Source organism: Pygoscelis adeliae, unplaced genomic scaffold (assembly GCF_000699105.1).
Source record: "Pygoscelis adeliae isolate BGI_AS28 unplaced genomic scaffold, ASM69910v1 Scaffold57, whole genome shotgun sequence".
In the NCBI taxonomy this organism is placed as follows: Eukaryota; Metazoa; Chordata; class Aves; order Sphenisciformes; family Spheniscidae; genus Pygoscelis; species Pygoscelis adeliae.
This window is the reverse complement of record NW_008825615.1, coordinates 8,408,983-8,428,292: the sequence shown is the minus strand read 5'-3', so window position 1 is coordinate 8,428,292 and position 19,310 is coordinate 8,408,983. Positions and strand designations below refer to the sequence as shown.

Sequence of the window (19,310 nt, the reverse complement as noted above, 5' to 3'; positions counted from 1 at the left end):
TTATCAGAGTTAATGGAGTACTTGCAGATGGTTTTTTTTCTTTTCAGATCTGCTTAGCTTAGGAGAAGCAACATTGGTTCTTTTTTCCTTCTGCTTATAAGAAATGCAGATGAGCAGGTGAAATAGTGAATTTCTTGAATTCTCAAAGTTACAGTATTTTTAGCAGTACTATATTTGAGAATGTCTTGAATTCTCAGAGTTACAATATTTTTAGTAGTACTATTTGAGCGAAATGAGTCACTTCTGGAAGCAGAGCAGATAGAAGCATAAACTCTGAATTGAATGGGAGTAACTGAAGATCTCTGTTTATATTCTGTATGACTGTGGACATTCAATATATTTGCAAATGCATTGTTATTGAGTACTAGCAAAATGCCTTTTCTTTTTTGCAGAAGGAAAAAGAAAAAAAGAAAGAAGAGAAAAAGAGAGAGAGTTAATCAGAAAAACCATCAAAACAATTAGCAGTTGAAAAGGTAAGAATAGCTTATTTTTTCCAGTTATTTAAAATGTACACATAGTATTAGGCATGTACAAAAATTTGAAAAAAAGAAATTTTTAGTGTGTGTGTGTATATGTACACGTGTATGTATGTGTGAATAGTGATCCAGATAATCCACGTGAATGGTTTACTTGTGCTGTTGCTTGCATACAGAGGTTGGTTGACCATACCATGAGGAATGTGTGTGGGGGAAGAGGGAAGTGAGTTAAGATTTGTTAAGATTTAAGCTCAGATAATTAAGGTTTTTAAGATGTACCATTGCTATTCTTGCACAGAAAATTTTCAATTTTATTGAGCACTGTATGGTTACTTAATATTGTCTTTCATAAATGAATCAATTTTAAACGTAAGTGTATAATTTATAGAATTGAATTCATAACTCTAGGTAACTTGAAAATATTCAACTAGATAATGTCACAAAACATGACAGTCAAACCAGTTAAGGTGTTTCTTCACACAGCTATATTAAAGCATAATGAGCAGCCTTAGCAACATAGGTACAATTAAATCATGTATACTTCTGTATAGAGTTAATATTAAACAAAAATGGAATGGGTAATTTAAGTATTAAATGCAATAATTTCTTCTAAGACAGATGTCCTCTCTCAGACGATGTGAATCCATTAGTATGGATCAGTATGGATTATACACTGATCTGCAGTGTAGTCCGCAGAATGCATTGGAATCTCCATCTGTCAGTTTATTCGCCAATAGTGCTGTGTTACAATTATGAAAAATGCGTATTCATACATTATGATTGCAGATGTATTTCTAGTTTGGTTTTCAAATAGAAGTTGTTTATTTTGCATAATAAAACAAGATACAAAAACATTGCACATTTGGAGGGGAAAAAAGTCCCTCCCCAGTACGAGTATCTTTTTTCTGAAATCGGAAAGCAGTTTTGGAATAAGTTCGTGCAGAAGCAAATTTAGTTGTGACAATTTGCACAGCTTCACTGAGCTAGTGGAAAAGGATATCCTTATTCATATGGTAGGAGGTTAAAGCGTATTTGTGGATTACAATAAAAATATTAAAATAGTTGATTATTGAAGTTTTACAAGGGCATCCAGTCAAATTAAATGTTTTATTCTGGTCCTTAGAACAATGTACTTTAGTTATAAAGGCTAAAAACATTGCTGTGGTTTGGAAATCTTAACTTTCTAAAACCCAAAGGTCTAGTTTTGGTCTGGGGGAGAGAGGGTTTCCCTTTGCAAGGATGCTTGAACCTTGTCATATGGCTGGGAACACATGGTTAGGTGAGGAGGAAAGACAACAGAGCATAGTTACAGCTGAGGGACTACCCTAATACTTGAAATAAAAAACAGTTCAAATGCCACTGATTGGATTTACATTTGAAATGTCATTAGATTACCAGTTAATGATTAAGCAAGTAGAAAGAAGTATTTTGATTTTTAATGCTTGTACTACACAACGTGGAATTTGGTAAATATATCTGCATTAGATAACAGTGCTGTTGTAACAGCTGCAAAATGTTTGAAATACTGCAGCATATTTTATTTCATTATTAATGTGTCAGCACTGATTGCTCAAATGGAACTTATCTATGTGTCATCTTTTTAATTGTCCTGGTTTCGGCAGGGATAGAGTTAATTTCATTCCTAGTAGCTGGTGCAGTGCTGTGTTCTGGATTTAGGATGGGAACAAAATTGATAAGGCACCGATGTTTTAGTTGTTGCTAGGTAATGCTTACACTAGCCAAGGACTTTCTAGTTTTCCATGCTCTACCGACTGAGAAGGCTGGAGGTGCACAAGAAGCTGGGAGGGGGCACAGCCAAACTGGCCAAAGGGACATTCCATACCATGTGACGTCATGCTCAGTACATAAACTGGGGGAAGCTGGCCGGGGGGTCACTGCTCGAGGAGTGGCTGGGCATCGGTCGGCGGGTGGTGAGCAATTGCACTGTGCATCACTTGCTTTGTGTATTATTATTATTATTATCATATTATTATCATTATCATTTTATTTCAATTATTAAACTGTTTTTATCTCAACCCACGAGTTTTTCTCACTTGTGCTCTTCCAATTCTCTCCCCCATCCCATCGGGGCTGGGGGGGGGGGGGGGAGTGAGCGAGCGAGCGGCTGTGTGGTGCTTAGTTGCCAACCGAGGTTAAACCACGACATTAATTTAAGAGATTCTTTAAGCTCAGGCTTTTCAATGCCTTTAAGTATTGTTCAGAATAAACTATGTTTAGACACAGCGTGTAAACTTTACATGTTTTAATATCGCAGTCACTTTCTAGAATCCAAAGGAAAGAGACCTGTATCAAATGCTTGTGTTTCCCTTGGAAAGTACTGGTGATATAGAGGACCAAAAGGTTTTATTTTTATATATGGAATAATACGTTGCTGCTTTTGTGGTGTGATTCTGCTTCAGGGAGCTGATAAACATTAATAGTCGTCTTAGTTTAAGTAATAATGATACACTTCACATCCAGTTAGAGATTGCCTATAGGATATTTTAAATATTGCCTGTTGAATCAGTAGGAGAATGCTGGCATCTTGACCATAGTATCATGTTTTCAGCAACCACATCAAGCAGTAGATGCTATTTATCCCAGTTCTCAGCTTTCTGGAGGAGACAGAATATGAGAATTCCTTGGACATTTCATATGTGAAGTCACTGGTCGCCTGTACTGCAGGCATGGTATATCTCCAGTCTAGACATTCCAGGTTTGGGAAGCTAATGAATTAAAAATACGTGACCAAGCAATTGGCAGTTCTACCACAACTTTGAAACTTCTTTCGATTAAGGTAATTCAAGCAGTGTTTTAGCCATCCTGTAGAGGGATCAGTAAAGATGGGGAAAATGACAGGCTTTAAACTAGTAAAAAGTTGAAAATGAAGCTACAGAAAACTTCAGATCTCTTTACAAGTATCATGTACTCACAAATCTTAAGTTCCTAATGTTTTCTTTTTTGTATCTTATATTGAGTTTAAGTTTCTTAGCTCTTAAAACAAGAATATGCATCCTAAAAAATTAAAATGTTCATATTCAGTTCTCAAGTTCTGATCTCTGCTTCATAGAACTGACTAACCTGCTCCTACATCTGTGTAAGAGCCTTTCTCTGGTGACTAACTGATCTTTTAGCCTTTAACAAGCTGAATGTCTAGCATGATTTCTATTTGTTGTGGTTTAACCTCAGTTGGCAACTGCGCACCACACAGCTGCTCGCCCCCGCCATGGGATGGGGGAGAGAATTGGAAGAGCACAAGTGAGAAAAACTCGTGGGTTGAGATAAGAACAGTTTAATAATTGAAATAAAATAATAATGTAATAATAACACACAAAGTGAGTGATGCACTGTGCAATTGCTCACCTCCTGCTGACCGATGCCCAGCCAGTCCCCAAGCAGCAGCCCCCCTGGCCAGCTTTCCCCAGTTTATGTACTGAGCATGACGTCACATGGTACGGAATAGCCCTTCGGCCAGTTGGGGTCAGCTGTCCTGGCTGTGCCCCCTCCCAGCTTCTTGTGCACCTCCAGCCTTCTCAGTCGGTAGAGCATGGGAAGCTGGAAAGTCCTTGGCTAGTGTAAGCATTACCTAGCAACAACTAAAACATCGGTGTGTGATCAACTTTGTGCTCATCCTAAATCCAGAACACAGCACTGTACCAGCTACTAGGAATGAAATTAGCTCTATCCCTGCCAAAACCAGGACACTTGCATTTTCAAATATTGCTGAAAGTTTGTAGCACTGATATAGTAAACTGCATTATTCCAATATTGCATTAATGTCTCAGGTAATTATGGTATAAAAGATACTTTGTTGATTAGCATGCTTTGATAAGTAAAAAGAACAGAAAGTAATCTTTTAACTGATTTAACAATAGTGGCTTTCTTACTGAAATTGCTTTTCAGTAAGAGTCATCATGTCCTTAAAGCGGGTTTCGTGGGAAACATTTTTTTTTATGGACAATTGAGTTGGAGGCACTGATTTCAGATGTAGAGTAGAATTTCCTCAAGATCAGAGAGATCTACTGCAGAACAGTGAGTAGCAAGGCTACTTGTTTGACTCTATTTTTCTGGGCTGTTCCACTTTCTGTGACAAAATTACTGGGTAATTTTTAACATAATGAGATCTTACTATGTCAGCTACAGGCTGAGTCTAGTCCGGTGATTAGCGTTTTATTGGAAGCAGCCAACAGTGTGATGTTCCACATCAGATCTGCAGTATTCTGTAATAGAATAAAATACGTGACATTGCAAAACTACTGGGAGCTGTAATGTTTTTTTCAGTCTAACTGAAGAAAGTTGAGAAACTTGCATAACTTACCCAGGGTTCTTCCTCCCCCTCTCCCCGTGCCATTTCCACAATTACAGAGCAAGTTTCCTCAGTGCTCATGCTTAAAATAACCTTATCCTTACAGGTACTTCGGAGAAAAAAAAAAAACAAATTGCAAGAAAATGGCTAGAACAATTACTGTGCAGTTCTTCATGACATGAAAACTGGGGCCAGGTTATGTGGAGCTGAGATGGCCAGTAAAAGCCCAACTTGCTTGCAAGCAACAGAAATGCCAATTTTAGCAACATAAAATGTGTTGAATTGCAAAGAAAAATAATCAAACTGAGCTAAGCACATGCTGCTTAATGCTTCTTCCGGGCCAATAGCAAGAATAATAGTGCAAGGCAGACTGTCATGCAATGAAAGCAATTTTTAGATGTTCTGTACACCCAATTAGGATTAAGAGATTTTAAATTGGCTAAAAAAATGGGCTCTTAAAGTATCAGATTTATTTCAGTAGTGGAGAGGGAAGAAAGTCAGTAGTTTGACCACCATTCTTACCTGTTTTGTTGATGGTAACACATGAAAGTTTTTCGTTTGTAGATGAGAAAAACCAGCTAGGCTTTTAATAGCTGTTTTATAAACTTCATCATCCTGCCCCCTTTCATCAGCTGCTGAGGAGCTTTCCCTTCTTATTAATTACTCCTTTGCACAGCTGAAGTTGGTGAAATTTCCCAAATCAGCCATGATTTTCTTTTTTTTTTTTTTTTTTTCCTCCTTCCTTTCTTTTCTGCCTAAGCTGACTGAACGAGTTCTCCATTCGGGAACAGAGTAGAACACTGAACATTTTATTTCTAATATGTCTACAGATTAGGATTTTTGTTGATCCATAGGTAATTGAATGTGCTCAATTTACAGTCATTTGTTGACTTTAAAAAGAGTACATAGCCTACATATTCTACTGGTGTGTGAGGGAGCTACCAAAGCCTCACAGTAGTTTTCGGAACTAAAATACAAACTGTGCGGTCCCTTCAAGTAGAATTTCTGCTGATAGCACAGAGGAGCACTTTAGGTAAGCTCTATGCTGCTTTTTCATGCAGCATGCTGGAGCAGGGTCTGTGTGCGCAACATCCACCTTGTACCTGTTTTCCACTGAAAGGAAGCACAGGAGGGAAGGAGATGGGGTGCAGTCTGGTCATCCGGGCTGAAGGCAGGACTATGAGGGAAACGGCCACTGTGTGAGCTGTGGAGTTTGGGTGCCCCAAGGATAAACGAGGTCATTTGAGCTGCAAAGAATGGAGTGAGAAAGACTGTGTTTGCAAACGATAAAATGGTATGCTCTCTACAGAATGGACAGGAAACTCTTTGTGTATTTGGCAACACTGCTGATAAAAGTGGGTTGCATTAAGTTACTTCATTGAGTAAACTACTTCCATTGCACAATATTTGATTTAGAACAGAGAACTTGGATTGAGTTGTATGAATGAGACTTCTTGAATTTCAGAGCAACTAGGACAATTCTAGTTTTTTTCAAAACATACCTTTTTATGTCCATCTGCAGTACAAATTCATATTAAAAAAAAAGCATAACTAGGTATGACGTCTTGAGGCTTTGGCGTGCTCCAAAAGTAAAGGGGGAGAGAATTTATATGCCTAAAACTTTCAGATTTTTGTAGGGTTCAACTTTTTATATAGTTTTAATTTTTAAATAAAGAAAATCTTGATGTGCTTCAGTGCTAGCAATCCAGAATTAAGCCAGAAGTGTTTTGGAAAACTGTTCCTGGAGAACTTGACAAGTATGTCCAAGATCCAAAATACAAAGTTCAGCTAAGTCTATGGCACTGAATGCTTTGACAGTGCTTGGATTCAGCACTGTGTAGCTTTCTGTGGTGTTTATTTTAGAAGTCTTGCATCAGTTGAAGACTTTCATGAAAGCATTGTAGTGGTTTCACTGTAAAATACTGTGTATTGAAGGCCGTAGTTATTGTGAAACCACATCTAGTTTATTGAAAGTAAGCCCTTTTAAGACAGATTGTGTTGTATTGGGACAGTAAAGTTAAATGGTTAGGATGTAAAGAACAAACTATTTTTCCATCACAAACTACTTGTGCTTTTGCAGACTAATATTGACATTAAAAGCTAAGACTTTTTTCATTCTGCTGGACATATCAGGATGATGAATGTTTCTGAAGGATTGCAGTAGTTAAACTTGATTAACTGAAGTACTATTTGACACTGTAAGTTTAGTTTGTTTTATTAGATTGCATTTTGAGTTTGAAATTGGCTCTTTTTTGTGTGTAGAGTTGATTTAAGTGACAGGAATGGGTCAGTTAGAGGTTATCTCTCAATCGTAGTATATCAGATGCTGTTTTTCTTCCCTGAACTGGAGACTAAATTGCCAGCTTAAACTCAGCAATAAAAGTGAACTGCTGCCTCTCAGTCAGCTGGTACCAACCAGCACCAGATGGCCCGTATTACAGAGGTACTGACATAAGTTTATTTGCATTTACAAAGTGCTAGAAAACCCCTCAAATAAAAGTTGGGGCAGATCATATTAGCAGCTTTTCCCCTTCATATAGGAAAAACAATGTGTCAAATACTCATTTAACAAAAGAGGAAGAACAACTTCTTCCTCTATATCTTCTTCCTAAGATATATTCTTATATACTGTAGCTCCTTTGGGTGGTGTTTTTGTTTGTGCCCCCCCCCCCCCCAAGACAGCTAAAACTCCCACAAAAATCAACCTGCCTGGGCAAGTGAGACAAGGGGAACTATTAGTCCCTGTTAGTTATCCGGGGATGTTTTCTACTTACCCCAAGTATTCCAAGTTACCATCCTAATAATTTTGTACAAGGAGAAATGAGTTGGAGCAAATAGTGTTCTAGGGTTCTTCACTTCTTTAAAACTGTGTAGCATTGTGAGAATACATGGAAGAATGAAAGCCTGCAAAATTTTTTGGTGTCCACTTAAACACCAGTTTGGAAGTGATGTATTTAGGTGTTTACTTTTAAGTTGTAGGAATAAGTTGACTCACAAATATTGACCAGAATGCTAATTTAAATACAGAATTACATCATCAATATTCTAAATGTTTTCTTTATTTTGATACCGTATTGATGATATATTTGCTAAATCACTTGAATAGTTGTTAATGTTTCCCTAGACTTCTAAACATTATTTGCCTGAGTGATTTCATTTTTAAATGCTTTTTCTTTATATTTTTATATAAAATGTAATATAAACTTAAATTATATAAGCAATCAAATGTTTATCACAGGAACAGAAAAATAGAAATGTGTTTTGCCCTCTGGTTGAATACATAGTCTTATTTGTACTTTTAGTCTTGTTTTCACAAATTCAGACTAAGTAGGTATGAGTTAAAGCTTTAGTAGGACAACCTGTTTCCCTGCCTCCTACCCCCCCAGGAGGTGAAGGGTTTTAAGGCTTCTTGTTCTCTCAGTCTGCATTTTATGGACCTGTCCCAGCCTGGTTTTATATTTCTAATCATACCTTTTCAGTCTTATGGAAGAGATCAGATTATTTTGGGTTCTTTGGTTGCTTCTAATGCTAATCTGGAGAAAGGCAAATCAAATTAGATTCTTCCCGAACCTGTGCGATTCATTCCTTTTGCAGGTAACAAAGGACTCTTTATGTTTGAGGATTACCTTGAAAAATAGTCTTACTTAATGAAATTAATCTGTCATGGCTCTTATTACGTATTGGCAGTTGTAGACAAAGAAATTAAGAAATAGATATTGCAGGTAGAAGCAACTGAAAGAAGCCCCTTCTTTTGTCAGGTGGGAAGAAGGGTATTTGTCTGTTTAGTGTTGGAAAAGGAGTCAACCTGCAGGAAGGGTATCACGGTTTTTTCCTCAGCCCAGTGCATGTTCTTTGTATCAGCTTGATCCTCTCAACTCTGGTCTGCAGCAGAACAGTATTTTACTGTAAAAATTTTTTTTTTAATTCTATAGAAATGGAATCTTAAAACTACGAGAACAAGCCTGGCTTGGGCTGCTTTGGTTAAATTGGCCTTTGTTTAACTTGCCAAACTATTTTTAAGAAAAAGGTATTGTTAAGTGTGCTTAGTTTTAATTGATCCTCGGTTATATTTTTGCTCCATGCAGGGTCAAAACCTAAAACCGTCCTGGGTTTTCAGTTGATAATACTTATTAACAGATGGCATTTTCAGGTTTCTCCTGCTTGCTTGTGTTAAACTTCATGTTTTTTCCTGGTAATTTTGAAACAACTAGGAAGGCAACATCTGCATATACTTACGTATATTGAACCAAAAAAAAGTGGGCACATTTAAATAAGCGTGAACTAAATCAGCCTTATTCATGGATGGTTGCTATCTTTAGATAAAAGCATCTATATGACCAAGACTTAGTCATTCTGAGACATTTGAAACCACAGGAGCATGCATGGTTTAAAGTGCAAATATACAATCTCATCGAAAAAGTTTTATAAAAATTATAGTACTAGTTAGGAGATAGTGTACAATCAATCAAATGTGCAAGAACAAAAAGCATGATATTTTTACAGAAGTGGTACTAATACACAGAACTGAATGTAAAGAAGGGTAAGGATTGGATGAGATGGAAGTTGATAACAGGAAAAAGACATTTAATTTAAATAATGTCACTCAAAATAATAATCTTATCTTGTTTTGAATAATAGGCTTCCTTTGTTTTCCTAAAATAATGCAAGTATTGGAGCATAAGCAAAGCAATCAAGTGTCTTTGTGTGTTCCATTTCATTTTACTGTGGTTAAGCTAGAACGTGCTTAAACTCCTCCGAGGAGAGATCTCACTCCAGTGTGTGACCATCAAGATAGGGCAATGGGGTAGTGGGAGGTACTGTTGGATGTCCAGATCTTACTTAAGAGTAAAGACAGTAACTCTATTTTCCATAAAAAATAATTTTAGATGCCACTGACAATATTAAAAGCTCCAACATTAGCTTAAGCTTTAAATTGTTAACAAAAAAATAATAATAAAATGCCGTAAGAGGTTTCAACAAGCTTCCAAACACTGTCATGCAACTTTCAGTGTCGTCCGGTTTAAATTCATAGTTGACATAGGTATTGATTGCATGGCTTTTTACTAAAAGGAATAAGAGTATTTGTTTGGACTGTTGAATTTATTATGTTTTGATAGTTGCTCATGGCACTAGAACAGTTGCACAGAAAACTTCATGGCTCTGGCATTCATCCTGTTACATGTCTTCACAAAATTAACTCAAAGGTATTTGGAAGCTGCAGTAGAGATAAAAGCAAGATAAGGTAGAAGCAGGATCTTTAACACAATTTGAAGGAAATGGATAAGTTTCTCGCTCTAGATAATTTTGTGAGATGATAAGTATGGTTGAAAATTTGTGAGATAAGTATGGTAGAAAATTAAGTCACCAGTTACCTAGTTGTTCAAATAACTAGCATCTCTTTAATGCTAGATTCCTTATATATCAATCAACACTGTTAACCCATCTGCAATCAATTGCCTCCTGTCTCTGTTGAAAAAAGGGTTGCAACTGAATGAGCTTGTCTTCTAGTTTTACTTGAATTTTTTCCTTTATAAAATTGGCACCTGCAGCTAGAAAATGGGGGCAGTTCTGAGGTTGGTCCCCATGCATGTCAGTGTACTGTTGAAAAATAACTGTCCCGCCTCTCTGCTCAGCAAGTATGGTCTCTTTCAACTTGAGGATATTGTACTTCATGTCAGAGTAAGGTACTGCAGGCTTGCCTGCTAGGCAGATAGTGCATTTTACACTGTGTAGTAACATGGGTAACTTCTGCTCAAGATAACCTAGAGGTTTTTTTGTCTTATATACTTAATCCTCAGTTTACACTGTAAGTAGATATCAATATATCTTTTTCCTTTGTTTAAACATAGACTATTTTAGTGGTGTAAAAGAAATTGGTTTGGTTGAATCTCAGCATAAATGTTGAAATGGGTGTCTGAACAAGCAAGTCAGAGCCCTTGTAATATCACTTTGTAGGGTCAGTTGTAAAACTTCAGAACCTTTGACGCTGTGAATCTAAAAAGTTTTAGCAATCCTTACTTTTGTAAGGATGATTTAAATAGTCATTTTCAGAATACCCAGAAATTTCATATAGGTTCACATTATATAAACTGGAGGAGTAAATGCAGAAAGAAGTTTGACTCATTTCCAGTTGAGATGTAGACTGCTAGACTGGATTGTGGCTAGAATGCTTCTTGATAGTTGGTGTTAAAGATTACGATGATAATGGAGGGTGAAGACGAAAAAAATGGAGTTTAGTCAAGTAAAGGGAAATCCATTTTGGTATTGCTTGTGATAGGTTAAAATGAAACAATTATTTTAGAAGCTAATTAAAAGTCGTTAACTTTGAAATGAGAACAAAACTGAGGGGAAAAAAACCTAGGACGAAACTAATACAACTAAATGTAGACATGAACAGCTAATGATGCATAAGTATTTATTAAACATTGTATTTATCAGAACTCTTACTAAGTTCTGCCATTGTGAAACAGAATTATGTACTTGTATATGAGGATGATAAAGTACTCACCAATTCGATCCTAACTTCTATAGCAGCAAAAGAAAGCAACAAGCTGATATAGAAGTAAGAAAAATTTACTTATGGGGTTATTTCAGTCTGATTAGCTATCAGTGACAGGATTGAATTTCCATGGAACTGAGAGGCTTTTTTAACATGCCTCTCTGTAGACATAGTATGCTTAGACTTCATAAAGTGTTCGTATCGTACTGCTTGCCATAATGATGAAAAGATGCAAGTACAGAGTATCAGTCCAACACTCTAAGAAGCAGAGCCCTATTAAGGAAAAGTCCTAATTCAGAGGTGGTTTATATGAAACAATATTCAGTGTGATGCTATAAGACTATGTGACTAAAACATAAAGACTGCAAGAATCGGAGGACCAACGATAGGGAGGAGAACCGGAATAATCTAATGAGTGATAACAGAGCACAGCGATCTGCTTCTAGGTCCATCAAAGGAGAGTGGTGAGGTGGGTCAAGGAAAGAAGTTCTCTCCCAGGAGCCCCAGGCAAGTAAGGGGTGATTGCATACTAGGCTATAGGAATGCAGAGAGAAAAGAATTCAGGGATAGGGCAGAGAATATTGTATGAAGCTTATTATGGGATGTTTAGGTGACAGACTAAAAGCAGGGAAACAGAGGAATCAAGGTAGATTGGGGTGGAACAAGCATGAGGAAGCAGGGGGGAAGGGGAGAAAAAGGGCCAGTCACGTGTATGCAGGTTGCTGGGCAGTATGCTAGTCTTGAGCCCTGCGCTTGGTCACTGCAGGCTATCCTATATTCTTGCCAAATTCTATTTGCAACCATATTGTGTGCGAGTGCATTGTCTCTTCTGTGTCTGTGTGTGAACACTAGCAAACTCCAAGTTGGACTACCAGACAAAAAGGGTAAGAGGTTGGTGTCAGCCACTGGACAGAGACAGCAGGTTTGAGGAATCTAAGGGTCAGCAACTGGAGAGACCAGCATCTAGAAGCCAACTATTGCAAAGGTAGCATGTCTAAGACTAGCTACTGGAGACAGCCATATTGTGCTCGCACACGTGTGTAACTGCTAGCAAATTTCACGCTGGACTAGCCAGTGAGTAGGATGTCAGCACCTGGAAAGATCCAAGGTCTGAGCTGGTGACTGGCTAAGGGTGTAGGGTCTTGATATTGGATGAACTTAAGTGTCACGCAAAAAGCATTTTTCAGAAAAAAAGCACTGTTGTTATAGTCAAGGAAAAGAATGCAAACCATACCTTCACAAATAGGGATAGAAAGCAATGCTTGTATTGGGTTGTTTTTTCACTGTGAGGTCAGCCAGTTGCCGTGCCTGAAACAGCTCATTCCTGTCTGGAGATGTATGAAGAAGGAACTACAAATATATACCCCTTAGTTCTGATTGGGTACACTGATGTTCTATTTTGTATGACTCAAAAGGTTTTTTAGAAGGAAAGTTATAAAAGAAAACAGTTTAATGAGGAACTGGAACTAATATAGCTGCATTATTGTAGTCTTGCCCAGGCTAATTAGCTCAAAAGAAATGGAGTAGAAATATGTAAGCTGAGTTCATATAACCATAATATGCAGTTCTAAAACTGAAGATGTATTTAAAACAGCTTATAAAAATTCAAACCATGTTTATTGCATTTCACAGCTTGCAGACTGAGGTGCATTAGAACACTTCGAACCTAATCCGGTTTATAGATGTTGTAATGGGACACTGGCTCAGCTACAGCTTTAAGATGGATCTGCCTAGATTTTCTACTTCATAATGATTTCTTCTAAAAGATTTAAAAAATGGGTTTTATTGGATTAAAAGTAGAATGCTTGGGTTTTATCTAAATCAAGTTCCATGACAAGATAATACAAAATAGGAAAAGGGTTGATAAACAGCTTTTCCCTCAGCCTTTTGTGTCCTTATAAACAAGTCTTTGCTTCTGGGCTCAAATGTAGTCATTTCAGAGATTCAGAGCTGCAGCAAACTGTTCAAAACCTTGCCCCCAGAATCCCTAGAAAACATACCTCCGCACTCAGACTATGTGCCTGTGCTTCTCTGCAGTCTTGCCACATCTAGCTCGGCTTTAGGTTCCTACTTCTTCTTGTGACTATTACCTAGCAATCATCTTGCAATCTTTTGACACTTTTCAAGTGCCAAACTTAGGAGAAAGAGCTTGCCCTCTTTTTTCAGACCCTATTCTGAACTTGTCAGCTTTAAGAACATAATATTTTTGAAAATGAGTGCATACAACTAGTATTTCGTATATGGTTATTATATAGATTTAATACATGAATATAAGAATTTAAAGAGAAAGATTTAATCTTTGATATTTTGCGGTAGTCTCAGCAGTAAGCATAAAAAGAAAGACAACTTCATTTTAGGAAATTATGCTTCTATAATTGCATACCTTGTTTTGAGAAGGTAAAAGGGCCTCTGAGAGCGTCTGATGCATTAGAAAGAAGCTAAACTGATACAACTAAAGACGAGACATGAAAGGTTCGTGGAATACATTGACTAAAGTAAATGAGATCTGAGCTAACATTATAAATTCAGTTAAAATGGTAGTACTGGGTGGTCAATAAGTAATAACAAAGGAATAGTCTTAATCCACTTCCTATAGCTACTATTAGCATATTAGCCTAGACCCAGAAAAAAATCATATTAACGGAATAAGATTACAGTACAGCTGTCTGTTAGTTCTGCCATGAAGTTTTTAATTCAAATGACTAAAGATATAACATTTTACATAATCTTGTACAAGTACCTTGCCCTAACTGTGAAAATCTAATGAAATGCATATACCCAGGTTTTTAAAGTGGAGATGTAGATCAAGGACCACTTAAAAATGTTTTTCTTCAGGAGTGTGTTTTGACTGAATGAATTTCATGTGTACAGAATTCTATTTAACAAAAAAAGGTGGCAATTCAGTTTTGTTGGTTTGCTTGGTATAAATGCCTTAAATTAGCTTACCTACATCAGTGTGAGTAGTTCAGTGTCTGAGAGTGATTCATTGGAGTAATCGCAAGGGAAAAATGTAAGTTTATTATTTAAGAGTCTATGGTTTGTTTGAGATAATTCTAGCTTTATAAATAAGAGTGGCAGCTTTTTTTGGGGGGGTTGACATGCAGTTTTTCTCTTGATTAGAAATGCATGAGAGTTTGCTTGCAGAGTCGCTGTAGTCTGTACAACTTCATAATGATACCACTGTAGTATATCTTGTGATTCAATATAGTATACTAGTTTTCTGGCTTTTTTGCTAGTTAGGCAAAATAGTTCATAATTTGCTAGAAGTATCCTAAGTTTTGAAGTTAGTCTGTTTTCTAAGTTTCTTCATGTTTAGTTGCAAGTCTGAAAAAAAAATGCTGGTACCTTATAGGAGGGTAAACAGAACAACATGTTTCATCTTTAATGTGATTTAAATTCAGTATTATGAAAGGGTTAGTTTTTACTTATTTACATGTCAGATACACAAGTTGTAAAAATGTTCTTCAAAAATTCTAAGATACCTTAGAATTACTACATGAGTAATGCTTTAAGTAGATAGAGGTGGTGGATGCCCCATCCCTGGAAACAGTCAAGGTGAGGTTGGATGGGGCTCTGAGCAACCTGATCTAGTTGAAGATGTCCCTGCCCACGGCAGGGGGGTTGGACTAGATGACCTTTGGAGGTCTCTTCCAACCTAAACTATTCTATGATTCTATGCGGACTAAACTAACTTGTATAGTAGAAGTATATGAGCTGTCAGGAAAAATAATTTCTACAAACCTATTGCAAGCTTATAGTAAATTACTAACATTATTTTCTCATATGGGAATTCTCAAATGTTTATGCTGTCTTGCAAGTTTTATTGCAAGCAGGTAATGAAGAGGGAAGGAATCCAATTACTTTATGTACAAGGCATACAATTCCTACCTAATAAGAGCAAAGGAAGACTTTTGTTCAGTAACCATAGAAGTGTCTATGAGCTCTAGTGAGTAAACTGGAAATTGCTTTTAAGTAAGTTAGAAGTGCTTTTCTAAGCACTAAATTATTTGATGGATCTCCAGCTTTCTTAAAGCTTCTTGTAGTTAGGGTAGGATATAGAAATAAGAAATGCATGGGTAGCCAGATGGGTATGACACAGACTGAATTCTAGATTCATATGAATTTTTCACTGAAGTAGAAAATTGAGGAAAATGTGCAGAGAAGTCTTTTTTGTGTGTAATATTAAGTATGAAAACAGGAGCAGATGACTGGACTGGACAGCTGATGGATCAGATTTTTGACAGTGACTGACACGTTGCTTCAGAGTAGAAGAGCTATTTACAGTAGTAATTTATGAGTGCTCTGACTGGAGAGTTTTTCTGCTTCAGAGCTATTAGTCATGTGGCTTACATTTTGCACCATGTATGCTACCCCTTCTAATGCTTTCAGGTAATGTAAATGAGAATAAGGTCAATGTTAATCCTAAATGCTGGTGTTGAAACCTGCTAAATTATTTACATGAATATGTTGTAGTAGTGAATTCAGCAAAAGTTCCACTTGTTTTTAAAGTATTTGGGATGGGTGTGTGTTACATTTCTATTGGGTGTCATATGTCTTTTAGAACTGTTAAACCCTTAGAAGCTTGTACTATGAACTATGAAGGTAATTATATCATTTGGTGGTAATAAGTATTAGGTACTAATATTAATATACTAATATATATAATATACTAATATTAGGTAATTATATGAAGGTAATTGGCATAAGGTTACAGAAGCAGGAAATGGAAACTTGAATTACCTAACATTATTCTTTTTCCCCAAAGTCGCTCATTTACAATGAAAAATAACCACAGTATCTTCACTGTGTACTGGCACTTTTGAACCAGCTGTTACCAAAGAAGCTTGTTTCACCATTGTCAAGTCAGTGCAAAATGTCCTCAGCTGCCTCTGTCAGAGGAGAGTAATCTGATGAATAGGGATGTGCAGAAGAGTAGCCCAAAAATGCAGAGTTCAGACTGACCATAGGCTCTGGAGTGTATGTTCATATTAAAAAAATGTTCTGAAAGGATTGCAGCATCCTTAATCATTTCACAAATTTGGGTTGATTTCCTGTTTTGTTACAGTAATAATTTAAAAAAGAGAATGGGGATAACTGAAAAGCGATGTAGTTGCTGCTAGATCTGAATATTCTTGGTTTTTTCTCCTTCAAAGTCTAGCACATATCAGAAGACCTCATGTATGCTGTCTATCCTATCAACCACGCAAGCTGGCGTAAAGCTTTCCACTTCCCTCTTGTCTTCTACCCATCTTCTCTTACCCCTAGTAGCCAAACGTGCATATGGGCAGTGCTGAGAGTCAGGAAAGGACAAGCTGTTGTTTCACAGAAAAGGAGCATGGATAACACCAGCAATAGACCTCATAGCATCCTCTTATATATGTGAATTTAATAGGTGTGTGACTGTCAGTCATGGTGGTACTGACCCTCCTTTTTGTCTTGCCCATGAGATAACCATATCCCTTGTAGACAACATCGTATGTGCTGTACCGTAATCTTTGTGCAGAGGAAGGAGGAGGATTGACTTGGCAATGCTTTCATTATTTTTCTTTTCTCTGAGGCAGAAGGAATCACTCATGTAATGGTTGTCTCCAAAAATAACTGGCTGAACAAAATCTGATTAAATGCCTGACTGAGACACTAGACTTCCTACAGTATGTGACCTATGCTTCCGGTGTTCCTTAATGTTCTTCACAGTCCCATCTCCTCCAGACTTGCTGTCTAAGTCTCTGGGAGAAAACATAGCTGCCCGTTCCAGGGAGTAGGAGTTTACCTTTGGATGAGTCTACTGCAAAACTATAATGCTCAGATTCAGGGCTTTGAGGCTTGTGTACACTGAGCTTGAATGGGAAGACAAGAACTTGGGAATCACTATGATTTCTAGGGCAAGTTTCATAAATAGGTTGATTTGCTTGACTAATGTGCTCCTTGTATCTGCTTGGCAAAGTCTATAGAACACTAGAGAAAGGGAAGAGAAGGTGGTTATGAAGAAAATGGACCAACAATCATGAAGTATTGCTGTCTGTATGTGTGTGTGTATATATGTGTGTGTGTGTAGTCCTTGAGTTTGTTAAACGAGGTGCTTAGAGTTTGGCTTGTTCTAACTAGCAAAACAAACTTTGTCAATTTTTAGTGCACAGCCACATAAGTTTGTCTTACATACTTTTAATAAAATGCAGTCAATACAACTCTCAGGAAAATGTTATCCATGTGATTATCTCATATTTTGACATTTAGTCTACCTTCTAAATATTAAGTCAAAATTCAGATATTTTGTGAAGGAGTAGCATTTGTCTTAGTCTCCTGTGTATCACACAGTCTTTTCAGAAGAATAAAAACAGAAATTCTGATCAGACAATAGAAGAAAAAGCTACTCTTGACCTTAGTCCATTCTTTCTTGACTCCTGTTAAGTACTCACCTTCCCATACTGTCAGCATGGCATGCCTCTCAGAGGATCCTCTTAGGAGCTGTTACCTCTCCTGCAGTAGAACTTGATTATTTTTCCCAGATTCCTCTTAAGTATGGAGTATGAATATTGCATAATATTCCTGCAGCAGATACTTGCACTTAATTGCTGAAGCAATCTGAAGAGCTGCTACTAAAATGATCTCTGAGAAAGCTTCAGGAAGAGGCTATGGTAGATACAGATGAGACAAAATCCTGTAAGAAGGAATGATTACTCGGAAAGGGCTTGTTGCTGCAAAACCAATCCTGAAACAGTGTTTCTATGTGTTAGGCATCACACCAGCCAAGATGGGTGAGCCCCTGAGAAATCACAGTATTGCAGAGAAGATTGCTTTAGCCCCTTCTACTGAGAAAATTAAGAGATTGTTTAGGGTGCCAGAAAGCATGAAAGGCCTTCAGCCTTGGCAAAAATGTCTGCCAAGAGTGAATAAAATAGCTGACTACTCCTGTGCGCTCTGTCACTTGAGAGAATCACAGAATCGCAAAATGGTTGAGGTTGGAAGGGAATTCTGGATGTTATCTTGTCCAACTCCCTGCTCAAGCAGGGGGTCACTTAGAGCAAGTTGCCCAGGCCTGTATCCAGACAACCTTTGAATATCTCCAAGGTGGGAGACTTGACAACCTGTGCCAGTGCTCAGTCACCCTCACAGTGAAAACGTGTTTCCTGATGTTCAGGATAGGACCTCCTGTGTTTCAGTTTGTGCCCATTGCCTCTGCTCCTGTCACTGAGCACCGCTGAAAAGAGCCTGGCTCCAGCTTCTTTACATCTTCCCTTCACATATCTATATACATTGATGCAACCCCCCTGAGCCTTCTCTAGGTTGAACAGTACCAGATCTCTCAGCCCGTATGAGAGGTGCTCCAGTCCCTTTATCGTCCTCGTGGCCTGTCACTGGACTTGCTCCAGTATGTCCATGTGTCTCCTCTGCTGCAGAGCCCAGAACTGGACCCAGCACTCCAGGTGTGGCTTCACCAGTGCTGAGTAGAGGGAAAGGGCCACCTCCCTCGACCTGCTGGCCATAGATAACCTTCCTGATGCAGCCCAGGGGATACCATTAGCCTTCTTGGCTGCAAGGGCAAATTACTGGTTCATGGTCAACTTGGTGTCCACCAGGACCCCCAGATCTTTTTTTGTAAAGCTGCCTTCCAGCTGGTGGTTCCCCAGCATGTACTGGTGCCTGGGGTTGCTCCTCCCCAGGAGCAGGACTTCGTACTTCCCCTTGCTGAACTGCATGAGGTTGCTCTCAGCCCATTTCTCCAACCTGTTGAGGTCTCTCTGGATGGCAGCACAACCTTCTGGCATATCAGCCACTGCTCCCAGTTTGGTGTCACCTGCAAACTTACTGAGGGTACACTCTGCCCCATCGTCCAGCTCATTAATGATGTTGAACAGGACTGGACCCAGAATTGACCCCTGGCATACACCACTAGTGACTGGCCTCCAACTAGACTAATCACCTCCCTCTGTATCTGGCCATTCAGCCAGTTTTCAAACCACCTCACTGTCTGCTCATCTAGGCCATACTTCATCAGCTTCTCTATGATGATCTTACAGGAGACAGTGTC

At 38.0% G+C, this 19,310-nt stretch overlaps 1 protein-coding gene across 1 annotated transcript in view; it reads left to right on the top strand.

Annotated features, from left to right (window-relative positions):
- Positions 1-19,310, top strand: part of SMAP1 (small ArfGAP 1) — a 77,032-nt gene that overhangs the window by 25,957 nt on the left and 31,765 nt on the right. The window contains 1 exon segment of the mRNA XM_009333245.1: positions 393-473. Coding sequence (XP_009331520.1) covers positions 393-473 — 81 coding nt within the window.